Raw genomic sequence first — 16,993 nt, 5'->3', positions numbered from 1 at the left:
CTCTTCTCATTCTTAGTACTGAGTTCCCAACCTTGGCTGCCAAATTCTAAAACAACGTGGGAGCTTTAAAAAGCCCAGGGATTCCAAAGAGCAGCCACAAGCTGGACCACTATCCTGTGCCCCCCCCAAACCTCTCCTGCCCTGGGCCTTGATCACCATCAATCTGCAGACTCCCACCCCTGCCCCTTAGTTGAGACGCCCACCCCTCCCAAGCAGGTATCCAGCTGCCCTGTTGACATCTCTGTTGGTCCGTCCAGGATGGAAATCCTCATTGCCCGTGTCCCAGCCTGTTCCAGAGCGCCCTAGTGCAGTCAATCCAAGGGGTCCAAGGTTTGGGAGTCACTGGACCCCTCTCCCCCCATGTCCTGCAGCGCCACCATCTTCTAGACTATGACCCAGTCCCACCTGGTCAGGGAAAGCACTCCCTAACTGGAGTCCCCCACTCTCTCCCAAGCTCTCCCACATGCTCCCCACAGTGACCTTTTCTTTCTTTCTTTCTTTTTAATTTTATTGGGTAACTGTTTTTTCCAGGACCCAATATCTCCAAGTCAAGTCGTTGTCCTTCAATCTAGTTGTGGAGGGCGCAGCTCAGCTCCAAGTCCAGTCGCTGTTTTTTCCCCCAATCTAGTTGCGGGTGGTGCAGTCCACCATCCCATGCGGGGATCGAACTTGCAACCTTGTTGTTAAGAGCACCGTGCTCTAACCAGCTGGGCTAACCGGCTGCCCCCACAGTGACCTTTTTAAACCCCACCCAAACCATATTCTTCCCTCTCCTCTTCCCTTATCACTTAATTCATCTATTTTCAGATTGCACCTTGAGTCTCCTGCCTCGGGGTCCCCATCTCCCTTCACCATGGTCCTTACAGCCCCCTCTCCTGCAGCACTGGTCATGGACATCACAACGTGCCCAACGGAATGGAGACTCCACCAGGCAGGACTGCGTCTGTCTTTTTGCCCATCGTGTGTTGCCGGTGCAAGCGCAGTGCCAGGCTTGTAGTAAATGGTCAGTTAAGTGTTCACTGAACGTGGAAATGCTGCAGTCAAACCCTGGATTTATGATGACTTAGTTTTAAAGCTTAAATATTTGTATAATCTCTACCTTGAAAATATTTAGTTATTAAAAGCACCTTATAACAAAAAGAACAGATGCCTAAGAGTTTTATCCCCTAAGAGAGCTAACAGAATGATTTCTCTCTCTTTTTTTTTGAGCGAGAGGGATGAAGTTATTTATTTAAAGACGTTTTTTAAGGTCCATTGGAGTCATCATGTAACTGAAAGTGTGTACCCTCTGAACAACATGCCCCGTCTCCCTCAACCCCAGAACGACTGCTGTAAGGTTGAGAGAAAACGTGCTTATTTTATGCTAAGTGACAGAACACCTTTCTCTTCCCTGGTCGTCTTTCCTATATTTAGTTTTTACCTCTTTCTCTTAGTAACGGTTACTGCACTAAAACCTTAATATGATATTTTACATGAGCTCATATCTAAGTTGGGAGAAGATTCTCTCTTTGTTCTCATTAGAAAAACTAAACTTTTTTGAGAGGTTAGAACGTATTCAAATCTTCCTGCTTCATTTAGAAACTAATGCATGGGAGTGAAATGATGAGTACAGAATAATAGTTTTTCAGAAGTCAGGATTCATAGTAAGTGTACTAGATCAGATTTAAAGAGGCGTGTGTTTCTGCAAAGGTGTTACTTTCAATATACGCAAGAGCAAAATGGAAAACCATCTACCCATCTTAAGATTGATAAGCAGTCCCACAAACCATATGAAGGAGGACATGCAGCCACTAAGAACGATCAGTGAACACACACAGAAACGCACAGTAAAACACATGACATAATGTCAACCCAATGAAGACAGAATAGCATCTCCCCACTGACCACTGCCATCTAGTCCCCACACCTGCCAGGATAGAGAGAGCGCTGTACACACTAGTGTACCAGGCTTATGGTCTCTCCTTTAATTAAAAAAATAAACAAAAACAATCAAATCACTCAGCAATATAATATCCTGAATGTTCGACTAACCATTCAACACAATGGCTTTTCAAGTGATAGACGACTAAAACGAGTTCTTCAATCTTATAGTTTCATGCAAATAGAACTCAAGAAAGAGATCTCTACAGCCAAACCCACAGTGCTCAGTTGTCGGAGGGCTGTCACACTAAGCGTGTAACATCCGGGAATCCTTTCCGGCCTCCTGACCATGGGACCTAGAGCAGAGGGAGCAGACAGCAGAGGACAAGGAGAGGCCTTGGTGGCCTGGCCAGAAGCAACCTGGTGGGTCTAGGAAAGGACAGGAGAGCCCACGAAGCTCTCAGCAAACGGCAAACATCACCCTGGATGGCGGAAATGGCACAGGTATCTAACAAGGTGAGTATGCAAGGCCCTCCACAGTTTACAAATCTAAGGAACGGCCGTGGCTCACTGACACTTTTCTCAGCACTTCTTCAGGGTCAATATGCACAGGGCATATTCAGCTTCAATGCCTTTATAAAATACGTACCACGGGATGGAAGACGTGAGTTCAAATTCTGGTTGTGTGACGGTGGACACGTCCCTTCACTTTGAGCCGTGGTGTCCTCTAGCAGAACAGGAGTGTATTCAGAGTGCTCACACTCAGTGCTTCGCGTAACACGCGAGCAGTGAGCACAGCAAGAGCGATCACTAATCTAATGGAAAAATGCCTCAGAGACAGCATGCTGAAATACAATTACCTCTGAGCAATGCCAGCATAGGGGATTTTTACTTTCTTCTCTGCACAGGTTATTTTCCTTAAAACAAAACAAAATGACCAAAAGCCAAAAACCAACGCCTGTGTATTACTCATATAAGAAGTCGTTTCCAACACGGCAGCACCTATAGCAACGGCAGATAAGGAGACTGTCGCCACGTGGCGCCGCCGTGCAGGGAAGCAGACATGGCATGTGGGCACGGGCACCAGAGCAGAGGCCGAGGTGCCACCCTGACGCTGCCACCGGGGGCCAACCACAATCTCCTGAAACCCGGGACCTGTATCTGCTCACGTGGGATAACAATGCAGGTCTCTAACGCCTTATCTGAAACTCGCACGGCCAGATGTTTTGGGAATTCAGAAATGTTTCAGCAAGGCCATATAATGGGGTCTGAAGCAGCGCCCTCTAACAGTCACGGTAATCTTTTTCTGTGAGCTGTGTCACCAACCCCACACGGGGGCGACTATGGGACCACAAACAGCCTGCGTCAGCTGGAGCTGGAGCCGCCGCACGACCAGTGAGGAAACCTTTCCCTTCTCAGAGCTTCTGGGCTCTCTCGGCCGAGAGTAAGGACTGTGGCCTGTGCTTACTCGTGTGCCCACACTGCCAGTCCTCCAGGTGGCTGACAGCACGTGGGCTCTCTTCTCCAAGGTGGTGCAGGCGGTGGCTTGCTAGGCTTCGGCAAGGGGACCTGTGCTATCCTGCACCTAAGTGACGTGGAGGAGAGCAAACACAGGGAACGGACCACCTGAAAGGAGTGGGCCCTGTGGAGTAAACCCTCAGCCACGAGGGGAAACGGGGGAGGACCTTTTGTAAAAGACAGTGTGTATCCAGACATGAAAGAAACAGCTGTATGTGAACAGGAGAAAATAAAAATACCACCTGCAAAGAAAATGCTTCTGAGTATTTTTGTACAGGGCTGGGCTGAGAGCTACCACTTCTGACCAAGGAGTCACATGGACTGTCCACTCGGGCTGCGGCCGCTGTCCTGCTGTCTCCGAAAGGTCACCCTACCAGTGAGAGAGTCACTGATGAAAGGAGGAATGGAACAAAACACGTATTCCACCCTTTTCCAAAGCAATGGCGTACTCCAGGTAGCTGAAGTTCTGTCAACCAAATGACAGAAAGACAAAAACAGAACCAAGTAAACAAGCCAAGGAGAGGATGGACAGACCACAGATGGGGGGACACAAGTCTGTAGAGGTGAATCAAAGACCCATGAAGATTGTTCCATCGGCTCCTCAAACCCAGAAGGAATGGTTCTGGCATGAGACTCAGCAGAAGTGCAGGAGAAGGAAAAACAGAACTTTCCACAGTGGGAGTTGTCTATGGTGGCTCTGTTCTCTCTGCTGAGAGATGCACATGTAGAAACAAAAACACAGATGTGTCTGATTTTCCTAAGCGTGGCTTCCTGAACAGGTAGGAGACTACTGAGTAAATAAGGCTCCCACCAGGTTCAGTGTCAGGGACCCTCAGCCCCCACTCCACAAATAACCAGGGTGCTAGAAACAGCTGGCCCACAACCCCGTGTGCAAAACCCCACCCTACCACAGCAGCGGGTGGCGCTTCCCGAAAGGCATTTGTATCTGAAGGGTGTTCCAGCAGCATACCAAAAACATGTAAAGGTAATTTAAGGCCTTCGTCACGAACTGTGTGGTTTAGACAGAAGAATTTCCAGGGCTTACTGTACAATTGACGGCACTATCTAGGCAACCACCAAGGGAGCAGAAAAGGTAGGAAGGGTGGGGTGACTTCCCTTCGATCAGTTCACCTGTCCCAAGACAGAAAAGCAGGATGATGCACCCGACAGAGGGGAAGAGCTCCTCAGTTACAGGAGGACGTGTCCTCAGAGTTCTCCGTTCCCAGCAACGCAGGGCAGGGCCGGAGGTGGAGGGAGAAGACGGAGAAGCCGCGTGTGCAGCAGGGGCCATCGACTCAGGAGCCTCGTGATTCGGCCAGGCTGGCAGGACGCCTGCGGGGCAGGAACTGCTCAAGGGTCTCATTGAACGCGTATTTCCTCCTCTAAACACCCCGGTGGTTCACCCTGATACCAGAGCTGCACTTGCGAGGCACAGGGAAAAAGCCCTCTGCGATAATATCGTATACTTTCCACCAGGACCAGAAACTACTCTGCAGGGATTTAAACTAAAGGGGGCCTGGCCAAAAGCCTGCCACACGCCAGCTGTTCTTGGACCCAAGTGCACACCTCTGGCGCCCTCGCCAGCACAGAAATGTACCTGGGGACACAGCATCTTGGGAAAGAAAGATACAGGAGTGTGTGCTGGGTGGGGACATACATTCCAGCAGAGATCTGACGGGGAAGGAAGAGTTAGAAATGAAGGGACAGAGCATGAAAAACAAACCAGCACCACGTGTTTACCCTGAGTTCTTCCAATGGCGGGTGGCAGGGCAGGTGCTGGTTGCCCACAGCCAGTGCCTGAACTGGCCTCTCTATGCGGACGGCCCTCCAGTGTAAACCTTCCGCCCACGGCCACTCCACGTGTCAGTGGCACTCAATTTAAACATGCCCCAAAGCAATGGGTTTCTCTAACTGCTCAGAAGGCAGTTATTGTCTGCCTACAACGTGCCAGGTCTTGGAGCTACAGAGGAAGCCAACCCTGTAGGTCCCGGATATAGGGAACTTGTGTTCTTCAAGCGTGGTGTGGAGGGCAGGGGAGAAGCAACAGAAACAACTGATGACCTGGTTAATTTAACGATGGAAGTACGACAAAGGTCTACGCCAGGTACAACAGAGAGAAGGCCAGGGGGCAAGGGCAGGAGGCAGAGCCTATGTACAGGAGGTGACATGTGTACCAATACGTAAAGGATGGAGAGAAGCCCAGAATGAAGTCGGGCAACCAGAAGAGTTCCGGCAGGGCAGGTGTGCTCCCGTGAGGACCCAGGCCACCATTTACAGTACCTCCCTGCCATGGTGAGGTCTGCCCGTCCCCAAGGTGAGGGCAGGCCCTGCTCTACCCTGTCACATCCCGGCATGGTCCGATAAGCCTGGCACACTACAGGGCCCACCAGAGCTGTGTCCAAAGCACAGACGTGCAGGGGCGACTTGGGTAGGAGGCCTGGTCGAAGGTACAAGAAGGAAACCGTGTTCCACAGCTGAATGAAACTACTTGGATCTCCTCAGCAGCATGCTGTTTCTAACTGGGCTGAGGGGCACTTCACGAGAGGGTGCCACGCCGGGCAAAACATGCCAAACCAACCCACCAACTGTGGGATCTGAGTGGGCAAGCAAATCAAACTGGGTTTTTTAATTTCATAGGCTGTTGCTAGGGGAAACCAGCAAATCTCCAGACAATGGGTGTTTTCCATCCAGGGACAGCTGATTTCAACTCAGTGTCCCACCCTGCCACATCTAATACAGTGGGGAAACCCACTGGTATGATGACACCCAGGCACTCTGGGACTTGCAGGGCGACACTGACCCCCATGATTATGGGAAGGTAGGGGAGTAGATGAATTTCCCCCTAAGATTTATTCAACAGTTGAAGCAAGAAGAGTTTGTGGACCGGTCCGCTCTTAACTGGTAATGGACTGTCCAGAATCCCCAGGCCACAATCAGGAGCCCCCAAACATCCCCTGGTGGCAGAACACACACATGGCTTTTCTCTCTGCGACACTGAAAAACCAAACTCACAGGCAATCTCAACCAATGACTTCAACTTCTGCCCAAAATTTCATCCAAATCAATGAACCTGAGTGCTACAGCACCATTTTTCTCTTTGCCAACCCTGTGGTAGAGGCGAACTTTCCAAAAGTGAAAGGGAAGCATCGCTGGCAAAACCTAAGGACACTTGCATGATAATGTCCCGACAACACCCTTTTTAAATAGTATTAGGCAAAGGTTATTAACTCAGGAGACCATCTTGTACACTTAGCTATGATAAAAGACGTGAAATTCTAAGCTTGTAACCACCCACAAACAGTTCCGTTCTTATGAACCAAAGTTAGGTAGGTAACGTCTAAAACCCTATAAACTCATGGCCACCACATTTTACAATGGACCAGGCACAATGTGCGCCAACACACGACTAGCGTGGCACTTCCAGTAGGCGTGTGGTTCAACATTTAGCAACCTCGTCCCTCCCAACCAAAACCAGTTCTGAGATACCCCACACACCTTCCGGGGAGGTGACTCTCAGATAAGCAGACTCTCCTTTCCCGGGGCACTTAAAAAAACCAGGTTACCTCCATGTGTTCTGTCCCTCTCTCGGCTCCTCTGAGTAAAAGCATTCCTCAGGAGAACTGCAGGCTCTTCCCACCCCACCAAACTCAATTTCTTAAAGATCAGGATTAAAGTGCTTTCAAAGGGACTATCTGTCATAAAACCCTAACATACCCATATCAACATGATATATTACGAGTCTTACCTTCTCCACCTGAAGGCCCGATTACTTAAGTAAATTGTAAGTGTGATGGTTTGATTAAAAGCTGAGATGTTCCCGCACACAACCCCGTTTTCACTAGTCCCGAGGGTCTTTCCAGGGACACTTCCAAAGATGCTTGGCCCAGATGGGACCCTCACCAGAGGACAGGCCATGGGACAAAGACAAAAATGCCTAAAAGAATAGACAAAACTGGAAGACAGCTTGTAGAGTCTTTTCAGTCTCAAGAAGCTGACAAGGACTGAAGAGCCACAATGGTTCTGGCTGAATGCTAACTCAAACAGGATTTAAAGACAGCACACACAAAGGGAGAAATGACCTCTTCACTTGATTAAAAAAAAAAAAAAAAAAATTCCAGAACCTAAAAAAACCACCGGGGCGAGGCATTTTAGTAAATCCAACCAAGAGAAACAGACTGAATGAGGGACCCTGGAAATTCTGCCAGCTACCAACTGGCAGACAGAAGTTTTCTGAATCTAGCATATTTTTCCTCCTTGATTTTCAGCACTTCCTAATTGCCATGGCGACTGCTCCCAGAGCAATTCTCTCATTTTCCTGCACTCCTCCATCCCACCTCCTTGTTCTGAGACCGCGCGGATGGCTGACTGAATCCTGGGAGGAGCCTCACTCCTGTACCAGGCCGAGGTGTGGCTGGAGACGGGAAGCCCCTCTGGGTTCTGCCCACACACCCTGGCAGCTCGGGCATACTCACGTCAATCTCCCCGTCGTCAATCTCTCCATCGTCATCTTTTTTTTTCTCCTTGGCGGCCTCCAGGGGCTGCGTGTCTTGCACACTGTGGACCCCTGCCTTCCCTTCCTCCCCAGCAGCCCCCTCGCCCTTCTCCTCGTCCTCCTCGGCCCCGGCCTTCTCAGCCTCGTCCTCCTGCCCAGCAGGGGCCGGCTCTTCGGGGACCTCCTCGTCGTAATCTAACTCATGCTCATCCAGTTCCCTGGTGACCGACGAGGCCTCGTCCCTCAGGTCGCTTGTGCGGTCTTCCTCCCCACCGTACCCCGCCTCTGCGCGCGGGGGGCTCGTCGGGCCCCTGACCACTTCCTGGGCCTCGGAGTCCCGCTCCTGGTCCTCCTCCTCCGAGCGACTCTCCTCCTCCTGGCTCAGTCCCGGGGCGGCACTCTCCTCATCCTCCAGGTCAGACGCCCGCCCCCCAGCTCCGTCCAAATCCTGGTCAGACCCACTTTCCCTCAGAATGTCATCGTCCGAGAGCCCCTGCTGCTCCTCTTCTTCGTCCTCTGGAGAGCGAGGGTCCCGTTCAGGGCTCTCGGCCACATCCATCGGTACCCACAGTTCTGTAAAAACAAAGAGAACACAGAATCACAGCATTTAGCCAAATGGAAAGGGAATCTCGCCCTGGGTTTTCAGGCCCCGTGCTCATACCTACCAGCTGGGGGGGTCAGATGAGGACCCACACTCTGCTTGGACAGGCACTGCTCCTCCAAACCCCAGACCCTACTCCACAAACCCCTGCTCCGGCCGTTCCCCCGCCGAGGATGGCAGGCCGTCCCCACACACAGCACCTCCACGACCTGGGCTGTGCTCACTATGCTGTGTGTTAAGTGCCTCCCATCTGCAGCAACTTGGCAGAAAGACACCTGGCGTACCCCTTCTTCTCACAAGTGCAGCCCAAACGGTTAACAGAAAGTGAGTGAGAACACGTGCACTGCACGGGGCCGACAGCCTCGTGGACTCTCAGATCACTAATGAAGTTCAAGACAATCTGCATTATGAAATAAGGCAACAAAGTGGAAGGTATATGTCTGACCATTTTTCTGGAGTCATCCTGAAGGGTCTGGAGCAGAAACCCAGCCCATCTATAGGAGTCCCCACGCTGCAGTCTGTCTCCTGTTCCTGCACACGCCTCTCCAAGTATGGCCCTGACTGCCAGATCAGAAGCACTTGGGATGATCTGAGGACGCACCACAGACCTCTCCGTGGAGCGGCCCACGGATGCCCAGGTGTGCATGCACGCTATGATTCTCACAGGAAACTCGTGAACCACTGTTCTAATACAGGTATGCTGTGGAAAAGAACTCTGGCGGAAAGTTTTACGTATTTAAGTGCAATTGACCCTTGAACAACACGGGTTTGAACTGTGCGGGTTCACTTACGAGTATATGTGGATTTTTTTCATTGGCCATGTAGTTCAAACACACATTGTTCAAGGGCCATCTCCAAGGTTGGAAATCTGAGAAGGCAGAGGGCCGACTATAGTTACCCTTAGATTTTCAATTGCTTGGGAGGTCGGCACTCCTAACCCCCGACATGTTCAAGGTCAACTGTAATTTCTTTTTTCCTTTTCTTTCTTTCTTTTTTTTTTTTTAAGACAAGTAATCTAATTTTAGATTATTTTATTATATTGGGGAATATTGGGGAACAGTGTGTTTCTCCAGGGCCCATCAGCTCCAAGTCAAGTCGTTGTCCTTCAATCTACTTGTGGAGGGTACAGCACAGCTCCAAGTCCAGTCGGCATTTTCAATCTTAGTTGCAGGGGGCGCAGCCCACCATCCCATGTGGGAATTGAACCGGCAACCTTGTTGTTCAGAGCTCGCGCTCTAACCAACTGAGCCATCCATCCGCCCAAGTGTAGTTTCTTAAGTAAAAAGATTGACAGTGTCATTTCAGATTTCATTTCTATTTTTACTAATCTACATTTAATTTTAAAGTGAATATTTTCTGGTTTTCCCACCTCAATGTGCAAAGACAGTACACTGTTCCATTTATTTTAAACACAGACTTATAAGGTGAAGTAAGAGTGTGTGCATGAAACCAACACCAAACAGTCTATAAGCAAATGCCATTCACCAACGCAAGGTGCAGCAAATTATCACTGAGTTGGTTTTTAATAATAGGAATAGTGAAAGGTTCAACGTTCACTTGGTTCTTCAAATTTTTTTTGTTTAAAATAATGTATGTCACAGTCATGCTGCTTGGGGTTTCAGCTAGATCTGGAAACATACACACATATATTTACAAACCTTAAATACATAAAATTATTGTATGTATTTATACCATAAAAGATTAAAAATCTTGTTAAATTTATACTTTCAAAAGGAGAACCTGTGTTAAAGATGCAACATACCAGGAGTTGATATCTGAACCTACAGTTAAAAACTTTTTTCAGCTGTTAATGGAATGATAATTTAACACACATTAAGACAAACCACTTAAAATTCATCACTTTATAAATAAACTAAATGGTTAGTAGTAATAGAAATTTATGAACCAATCAATTCAATCAAAGTCATTTAAGTAGACAGTTTTAAAAATGAGCTACTGTTCAGTCTTCCAACTACACTATCCAGAGGTAGGAGTACTGGAAATAATTATTAAAAAGTTAGTCTTAATATGGTATACGTTCTCTGCTGAAAATGAAAAGCTGAGGTGATGCCATCGCTTTCTGCCCTCCCTGCGCAGGGCAGAGCCTGTCACTGCATACTCCCACGGGCCACCGCAACAAGCAAGGACGAGAAATCTACCAAGGACGGGGCGGCCGCTAAGACCCCTACACTCTCAACCCTTCCAGACGTGGCACGGGGGCGGTTACCACATCAGCCAGGGACGAGTGGAAAACTGGCAGCCTCCCTATTCCGTAGTTAATGATATTAATAAAACACACAAGATTTGCCTTTGTGTGTGATACTCAATGCCTCTCTTTGTATACTTTTTGTTACATTGTATATAAGAAATCTTCCCCATGGAAGGGCAGGGCCTTTCATCTCCCCAGCTGCTTAAACTAGCACCTGTTACTCTGTAGTCAGGCGTCACACCCAACTGATTACTGAGCCTTATACATCACTACTTGAACCCAAACAAATTCCAGTTCTCACATTTTGTAGTATAATGGTGACCTCGACACAAAGATACCTCTTAAATCAATCAACCAAAACTCAATGTCCCCTCAAACTAGTTTAAAAATCACACAACTGACACTCTGCAGAAAACACTGCCCACCCCAGCCTGCGATTGGCTTTGCAACATACTATCCTGTTCACAGCCACAAACTCTCATAACCTGGTCACAGCCCTTTTCCAGGGCCCAGGTGCAAATTGGTTTCTGGTTTGGTTTCATTGTTATGATTAGATCCAAACTGCTTTTCATATTTTGGCAAACCTGAAATTAAATCCCAGAGTAAGCAATGGAAGAAAAAAGTGCCCAACTTTAAGTAATCTGAAATAATGCAAGAAGTGGGCCAGTAACATGGGACATTTACCTCTTGGTATGATGTATCTTTACAGGATACATGCGCTAGTGCAAACAGTGTGGCCTTCTGAGGCGGAACTTGAACCCCAGTTCTACTGCTTCTTAGCTTTAGGATCTTAGACAAATTATGTAAACTTGCCAGACCTCAGTTTCTTCATCTGAAATATGGGGACAACAGTACGTATTTTACAAGGCCACTAAAACAATTAGATGAGATGAGCCTGATAATGTGCCTGGCACATGCTCCACACATTTTAATCTAAACTGAATTCATGTGAAGGGGAGTAAAGGCAACCCTCAGCTTCCAAGAACCATCCTCCTTTCACCCCTGTCGGTCCATTTCAAGTCTCCTGGTGCACTCAGGGGTCATTCATCCACTTTGCATTCATCGCATGCCCTGAGAATCTACTTAATGCGAGACTATATTATTAAAACAGCTTCTGCAATTAAATCAACAGCCACCACTGTCCACTGAGAGACCACTACTCTGTGTCAGGCACTTGACCAATTTCCTCTCATCAACCTTCCAAACATGTGATGTTCCCCTTCATAGCTAAGGACACTAAAGCCACATGGCCAGAGTGGTTATCCCAGAACTGCAACTCAGAGCTGCGCCTCGAGCGAGTGCTCAGTCCCAGAGCTCTGGACCGTGCAGAAAATGAGTTTCTGCTTCCTGCCTAGGAACCCCTGCTTTTTGCCACTGTTCCTATACGAAAGTGGGACCTGACTTCCAAAGTGATTTTATAAACTGCTTTTTGGAACACAGCCCACCCATAAATTGGGGACTGCTACTGTACCAGTAGGTTTTGCCTGTTTTTGTTCTCCCTTCTAAAGTTTTGTGCTGATCCAGCTATACTCCTATCTTAGCCCTTCTTAGAACCAAAAACATACCTTTTCATATAAATGGAAATGTTAATCTGATTTATACAGACTACTAGTTAAAAAATAGTGATGAGCACATGGAGATCCAACTTGTGACACCGTCTATTTTATGATTTTAAACTTGTCTGCTGTTTGAATCTTAGGTACTTAAAGTAAACAGGAATGCCATCCAGTTTGAATATGGAAATTACTTTGACATTTTAAGAATGCAAAGGTAACTTTTCAACTTTTTTTTAAATTGGGGAATACTGGGGAACAGTGTGTTTTTCCAGGGCCCATCAGCTCCAAGTCAAGTCGTTGTTTTCAATCTAGTTGTGGAGAGTGCAGTTCACTAGCCCAGGTGGGAATCAAACTGGCGACCTTGGTGTTATGAGCACTGAGTTCTAACCAACTGAGCCAACCGGCCACCCCAACTTTCCAACTCTTAAAGGTAATTTTCAGGGCTGACTAGAGGTGGTGACATCAAAGGTCCTGAGTGCACCTGCTACTCTCAGGGGCAGCCCAGTGCTCCATCAGTGGTGTTTAGCCTTTTGGGGAGCAAGAATTGCTTTGAGAATCTGGTGAAGGAGATGTCTCTCCTCCTGAGAAAAACCTGGATACCACAATTTATCTTCTAAGTTAGGATCTCCTGAGGTCCATTCATGGTCCCCAGAGTAAGAACTCTTGCTCTAACTATATTGTACATTATTCTATTATGTATCCATAATTACCGCACTGTACTGAGATTATTTGTTTGCAAAGTCTGTTGGGAGGCTCCACTGCCCCCTATGAAGTGCCTGACTAGAGGGCTCACACTCACCTGTGTTCCCTAGGCTCAGCAAATGGCTGGCGTGTAGTAGCAGACTTCTCATGTGATTTACTGTCTAAACTAGGACGTGTCTGAGACTGAAAAGGGGCACTGTTAACAATTACAGCAGGCATGAACAGGGTCTGTCCGCAGCTCATGGAGACATCCAGTCACCCTCGGAGGCCCTGACAATTTCTTGAGGAAAGGAGTCACATCTCTTCTTTCCTGGGAATTGACAATCTGAGGATGCTCACAAGTGAACACCTTGCAGAGGGAAATACGCCAAAGAAGTTCCCTGTTATCAGAAACAACCCAAGTCACACCATGCTACACAGAACAGGAAGAGTGTCACTGGGGAATCAGAAGATGGCTTGCGTTCCCGGACATGCTCTGGGCAGGTTAACTGTCTCTCTAGGTGTCTGTGTCCTAAATTAATTTGAGATGAACTCCATTTAACAAATATCTGAATGTGTGCTCTATGTCAGATGGTAGGAAAAACACTGTTAAGTGTAGACAATGAAATGGAGGGCACTCTGCTCATGACTTCACTAAGTCCCAGGTGCCCAGATTTTACTGTTTGTTCTTCTCACACAATTACCCTGTAATCGAGGATTCTTGGCAAAGTTTAGAACTAATTCTTTAATCTTTTGATCCATAAGATGATGAACCTGCCCAGAGAACTGAATAACAACTATCCATCACTCACTGTGTCTCCACTGCCTACTGCATCTGGCAAATGGTGACTAATAAATGTTTGTTGAATTAATAAATGACAAAAGCTCATTACCTGATAAACTACCTGTTGCGTACTAAAAAGAAATTTGAAATAAGAGCCTCATTTTTAGAAGACTATACCAGCACTCAAGCATAGAGTGGGAGCTGTCTCATTTCCCAGCAGTCACTCTGGAAGGCTGCATATGGATTACAATAGCTCTGTTAAAGCACAGAACATTTTGGTAACTACCCTCCTGAGTGACCTTTCGAACCTGCAAAACACTCTCTTGGTGCTCTCAGTAGCAACAAATCTTTCTCCTCTCAAGGTGGGTCACTTTGACAAACCACAGGAAGCCATTCAGAGCCTGGTCTGGTAAGTGAGCTGAGTTATTAAGCAAGGTAAGACAATGTTTGGTCAAACCCAGGGTGTGACTACTGAATAAGACAGATTTTCTCACATGGCTTATGTATTTACTACCAAAACAGGAGTTCTCAAGAGGTTTTTGGCAAAGGAGCACCAATAAAATACAAGGATAACTTTTTGGGATAACAGCTTTAAATAGAGCAGTCTCTACCTGAATGCCTAAGTTCTGGCACATAACTTCACGTACTTACGTCACCTAAAGGAAAGATGTTGAGCGTGCTGACAAACACTACCCCCCAACTGACTAAGCCTGACCACCAAAATACTCCAGGAGGAAGCACTCACCTTGAGACGATGGATAGCTGTGCAAAACTAAAAACAAAAAACCTATTTTAAACGTGAGCAAGGTCATAGCTTACCTGTTTGCTCTCTGCAATGATTCCACAAAGCTTTCTTACAACGTTTTGAGCATTTCCCACCCAAAACTGGAGAGGCATTCCAGCCTTCGGGACACAGCTGATTAGTTTCCAGAGCTGGCTGGGTTCCACGTCTTAGATTGTAAAATCAGCAGACCAAGACTCCCCTCCCAGCTCTTGGAAGTGGGAATCAGCCTGGGTCCAGTCTCTCCCTGAGAATCCCAAACTCTGCTCTGGACAAGAACCAATCCATGGGCTGTATGATGGAGGCGAGTCTCACGGGAGAAATGAGAGCCACTGCTACGCCCCTGAACAGCACTTCAGATGTCAAACACCCTCTTCCTCCTTTTGCCCCAAATGAATCTGAAGACTGACCTACTCTTACAATTGCGTCTGCTGGCATTTAAAACGATCAACCTCTCCCCCCAGCAAACTCAGCTGTCACACAGCAGTGAGGAGAACTTAAGTTTCAGCAAGAGCAAGACTGGAAGTCTCAAAGTCTGAGGTCTTCCAGCATCATACTGACTGCAGTTAGTTTACACCAAGGATTCAGCATTCTCTGGGCTCCTATCCAAAGGGGCAAGGAAATCCCATATTCCTGAGAAAGTGGCGCCCGTCTCTAGGCACAGCCTACACCTCCCACCTGTGCACACTGGGGGAGCTGAGAGAGCAAGTTCCAGGAGGCTCCAGAGAGCTCGAAGTTCCCGAAGAGCTCATCCCCAGTCCGGGCCGGCAGCCTCCGGGGGACGAACTTGCGTGCCTACTCCCACATTTGTGGGCGGCAAACATGTGCCCCGCAAACGTCCCGGAAGAGAAATGACAGCTTCAAGAGAATCAACTCCACCGCGGGGCGCAGAGGCAGCCGCGGGGAGCTCGGGATCTGTGGGGTTTCAGGACCCCCAGGACCAGCTCGCGCAGACGGAACGCGGGATCTTGTCTATCTCAGCGTCCCCTTCCCGGGGTCCGAGAACCACGCTTCGGCCGGGGGCGCAGCCTGGAGCACTCCCCGGAGGCGGCGGCGGCGAGCTCCCCGGCCTGGGCTCCGCGCCGCCGCCACGCTCCCCTCCTGGCCGCCTCGGCCTCCTCACCGCCGGCCCAGATGCCCCGCCGCCGCCACCGCTTACCTCAGCGCGAGGGCGGGGAGGGGGCCACGGTTCCGCTGGGGTCCGGCCGGCGCAGGGAAGACGTCCCTCGGCCCTTCCGCTCTTTACAGGCTCCGGGTTGAGGCGCGACGCGGGCGGAACAAACGGGCTCCACTACCCCCGGGGGCCGGCCATTGTGCTACGTCATCAAGCCGCGACCGTCCTGCGGACCGGCGGGCTTCCCTCGCTCGCCCCGCCTTCCGCCCGCTTCCTTCCGGCCTCCGCGCGCTCCCGCCGGTGCGCGGCACGCGCCCGAGCCCGCCAGGGCGCAGGCGCCGCCCGAGGCCCCGCCCCAGGGGTGTTCTGGGTTAGTGTGCGGCTGGCGGGGTGACGGCGCCTGCGGAGAGGGCTTTTGGCGCCAGGCGGTCAAGTGACACCCCGAGCCCACGTTCCCGCCCTGGGTTCTCGGTGGGGAGCTCCGCCCGGCGCAGCGATGGGTGGTTTCGCCCTCGCAGCTTTCAATTTTAACTTCCCTCCGACTAACGAATTCCCGTTCTAATAAACGTAAGCACCCACTAAAAAATGAATATTTTTTGAGATACTGAGTTTAAATATCAAAGCCTGAACGTTTGTAACTATTTCCGTGGAACTCAATAGCTCCTGCTCTATTAAATATAGTCAGTTCAACACAAAATTAATCATTTTTGAGATACTGAGTTTGAGTATAAAAACTTAAAAATTTTAAAACTATTCCTGCTTTCTTAAGAATAATCAGCTGAGAACCTCCTACCCTGTTGGTGGGAATGTAAACTGATACAGCCGTTATGGAAACCAGTATGGAGATTCCTTAAAAAATTAAGACTAGAACTACCACGTGATCCAGCAATTCCACTTCTGGGTATTTACCTGAGGAATATGAAAACACTAATTTGAAAAGATATCTGCACTCCCATGTTTGTTGCAGTATTATTGTAATAATAATATGGAAGCAACTTGTATCTAGGTAGCCGAATGGATAAAGAACAAGTAGTATACATGTTTATATTCAAGGGACTATTATTCAGCGGTAAGAAATGTGAAATCCTACCATTTGTGACAACATGGATGGACCTTGAGGGTATTATGCTAAGTGAAATAAATCAGAGAAGGACAAATACCATATGATTTCACTCATGTGCAATGTAAAACAAAATAAACAAAAAACAAAAACAGACAAAACAAAACAAAAGCAAACTCAGAGAGACAGAGACGACAGACCTGTGGTTACCAGAGGGAAAGGGGATGGAGGGAAGGCGAAACAGGTAAAAGGGTCAATTGCGTGGTGACAGATGGAAACGACTTTTGGTGGTGAGCAGGGTGTAATACATATCTGTAGGTCAAGAATTAGGACATGG

At 48.4% G+C, this 16,993-nt stretch overlaps 1 protein-coding gene across 2 annotated transcripts in view; it reads right to left on the bottom strand.

Annotated features, from left to right (window-relative positions):
• Positions 1-15,821, bottom strand: part of ZC3H18 (zinc finger CCCH-type containing 18) — a 59,662-nt gene extending 43,841 nt beyond the window's left edge. For both annotated transcript variants that reach the window (XM_033128127.1, XM_033128129.1), the window contains exons 1-2: positions 15,642-15,821; positions 7,851-8,443 (exon numbers count right to left, since the gene is read on the bottom strand). In XM_033128127.1, the coding sequence (XP_032984018.1) occupies positions 7,851-8,429 (579 nt within the window). In that variant the 5' untranslated portion in view covers positions 8,430-8,443; positions 15,642-15,821. The remainder of the gene's footprint in view (positions 1-7,850; positions 8,444-15,641) is intronic.
• Positions 15,822-16,993: the final 1,172 nt, after the last annotated feature.

The sequence above is a fragment of the Rhinolophus ferrumequinum genome, chromosome 15, assembly GCF_004115265.2.
Source record: "Rhinolophus ferrumequinum isolate MPI-CBG mRhiFer1 chromosome 15, mRhiFer1_v1.p, whole genome shotgun sequence".
Taxonomy (NCBI): Eukaryota; Metazoa; Chordata; class Mammalia; order Chiroptera; family Rhinolophidae; genus Rhinolophus; species Rhinolophus ferrumequinum.
Note: the sequence above shows the minus strand (reverse complement) of the source record. Positions and strands in the feature narration are given on the sequence as shown.